The sequence below is a fragment of the Chiloscyllium plagiosum genome, chromosome 1, assembly GCF_004010195.1.
Source record: "Chiloscyllium plagiosum isolate BGI_BamShark_2017 chromosome 1, ASM401019v2, whole genome shotgun sequence".
Classification (NCBI taxonomy): Eukaryota; Metazoa; Chordata; class Chondrichthyes; order Orectolobiformes; family Hemiscylliidae; genus Chiloscyllium; species Chiloscyllium plagiosum.
In genome coordinates this window covers 6,835,688-6,838,660 of record NC_057710.1, presented here as the reverse complement: position 1 = coordinate 6,838,660, position 2,973 = coordinate 6,835,688, and the positions used below count along the sequence as shown (strand labels likewise).

The window sequence follows — 2,973 nt, the reverse complement described above, 5'->3', positions numbered from 1 at the left end:
GGGCTGTTTTCCCTGGAGTGTTGGAGGCTGAGGGGTGACCTTATAGAGGTTTACAAAATTATGAGGGGCATAGATAGGATAAATAGACAAAGTCTTTTCCCTCGGGCTGGGGATTCCAAAACTAGAGGGCAGAGGTTGAGGGTGAGAGGGGAAAGATATAAAAGAGACCTAAGGAGCAACTTTTTCACGCAGAGGGTGGAACGTGTATGGAATGAGCTGCCAGAGGAAGTGGTGGAGGCTGGTACAATTGCAACATTTGGATGGGTATATGAATAGGAAGGGTTTGGAGGGATAGGGGCCGGGTGCTGACAGGTGGGACTAGATTGGGTTGGGATATCTGGTTGGCATGGACAGGTTGGACCAAAGGGTCTGTTTCCATGTGGTACATTTCTATGATTCTATGACTCTATAACATTGATACATACATGTCAGAATTGCAAGCCTTGGTAAAAGAAAATATCTGTAGTTTCACATTGAATGATGGTGTACATTGTTAGGTAATCACATATATAAGTTGCTATCAATGAAAATGAATATCTGTGGCTGAGACAGTGTTAGATTTGATTACTTACAGTGTGGAAACAGGCCCTTCGGCCCAACAAGTCCACACCAATCCTCCGAAGAGCAACCCACCCAAACCCATTCCCCTACACCTAACACTATGGGCAATTTAGCATGGCCAATTCACCTAGCCTACATATTTTTTTGGACTGTGGAAAGAAACCAGAGCACCTGGAGGAAACCCACACAATCACAGGGAGAATGTGCAAACTCCACACAGACAGTTGCGTGAGGTGGGAATTGAACCCAGGTCTCTGGCAGTGTGAGGCAGCAGCACTAACCATTGTGCCACCATTTAGCTTCCTGGTAACTTGTGAACAAATCCTATGATACTGCATTGAACTGGTAGGAAATAATATTGTTAATAACTTGAATTCTTCAATTTTTCAGCTGTGCCTCAGCCCTCTCTCCTCTGAAGTCAGGAATCTAGTTATAGGTTCAGGCCCCAGTCTAGGGATTTGAACAAATAATCTGCACTATACCCTCGAAGTGCTATTTTTTAAACAAAATGATAAACACCAGCATCATATTTTGCAATGTTTGTAAGTGTTATGGACCAGATCAGAACAACTCAAATATATTAAGAATGTAGCCTATACCCTAACTTTTTCTTATTTGAAAGGTAGATGTCAGGAGTTATGTTCTGGAAGCAATTTGATTGGTCAAACTACTGGACATTAAGCAAAACATAATTTATTCAAACTATAGTTAAAATACAACAAAGAAAAGAACTTGGAATAACAACTCTATTGGCAAACTTAACAGAGTAATATACAGTAACTATAACTAATTAACTATTTCGATGTACTAACATCCCATAAACACACCCTTGGAATAAGGCAAATTCAGAAATCAGATTTTGTCACACATGCAATTCAGTAGCCTAGGAGGAGAACCCCAGCTTTTCTCTGTAATCGAAAGTGGGAGAAATAGCTTCCACTTCTTCAAGATCTCAACACCAACTGCTGAAAACTAACTAAAAATCCTTGATCTGTGACAGTTTGACTACATCCACTCGGGTTGCTTCTATTGTTCCAACTTTAAAAAAAAATCCCCAAGGCCTCAGAAATCTTCTCATAGACTGCCCGCCGCCGTCCCCAAATCTGTTTCTAAAAGAAACCAAGACAAAACACACCCTTTAAAGCCACAACATTGCCACAGTATGCAATCCCATAATATTTCAAAGAAGAGTTGGAGAGTTAGCCCTGAACAGCCATGATGAAAACAAATTACTTGTCATCAATGCCTTGCTGTATTGGACTACATTTCAAGAAGTGTTTAATTGATTGCCAAGTTGTTTGGAGAGTTGCGTGTACTGCTGCATTTTTTCTTTTAATTTCATAGAAAAAAGACTTGATGCTTCTCGCTCGTTCAGAACCTCAGGTTGTGGGACCCACTTGGTCTGTTCATGTTAACTCCTATTACATCATATTGCCTTCCACCTCACTGACACTCCTGGTGAAGCCTGTAGCAGTGCAAGAACTCCTTCTACCTTGTGATCTTCCTTACAGATCTGATGAACCACCAGAAACAGCTCTAAGTAATATAGAGGTGAGTGCCTGTGTAGGTTATTCATATAGATTTGAAAGGAGGGTACTGACACTTCCATACAAATAGAATTTACTTTTAAAAGTCTGGCTATCACATAAATAAACATAGAACATTACAGCACAGTAGAGGCCCTTCGGCCCTTGATGTTGTGCCGATCTTTTATCCTACTCTCAGATCAAACTAACCTACATACCCTACATTTTACTATCATCCATGTGCCTATCCAAGAGTCACTTAAATGGCCCTACTGTATCTGACTCTACTACCACCGCTGGCAGTGCATTCCATGCACCCACCACTCTCTGTGTAAAGAACCTAGCTCTGATATCTCGCCTAAACCTTCCTCCAATCACCTTAAAGTTATACCCCCTCATGAAAGCCATTTTCACCCTGGGAAAAAGTCTCTGGCTATCCACTCTATTCTCTGCCTCTCATCACCTTGTACACATCTATCAAGTCACTTCTCATCCTTCTTCGCTCCAATGAGAAAAGCCCTAGAATTAGAGGTAGGTGAGCACTTTGGGGACAGTGACCACAATTCGGTGACCTTTACTCTAGTGATGGAGAGGGATAAGTGTGCACTACAGGGCAAGAGTTATAGCTGGGGGCAGGGAAATTATGATGCGGTGAGGCATGACTTAGGATGTGTGGCTTGGAAAAGTAAGCTTCAAGACAAGGGCGTAACTGATATGTGGAGCTTGTTCAAGGAGCAACTAGTGAGTGTCCTTGATAAGTATGTGCCCGTCAGGCAGGGAGCAAAGGGTCGTGTGAGGGAGCCGTGGTATAATAAGGAATTGGAATCCCTTGTTAAATGGAAGAAGGCGGCCTATGTAAAGATGAGGCGTGAAGGTTCAATTGAGG

General features: G+C 42.1%; 1 protein-coding gene across 1 annotated transcript in view; it reads left to right on the top strand.

Moving 5' to 3' along the window:
- The window catches only part of LOC122555310 (meiosis 1 associated protein), a 111,202-nt gene that overhangs the window by 74,661 nt on the left and 33,568 nt on the right, over nt 1-2,973 (top strand). The window contains exon 9 of the mRNA XM_043701562.1: nt 1,906-2,112. Within this exon, the coding sequence (XP_043557497.1) occupies nt 1,906-2,112 (207 nt within the window). The remainder of the gene's footprint in view (nt 1-1,905; nt 2,113-2,973) is intronic.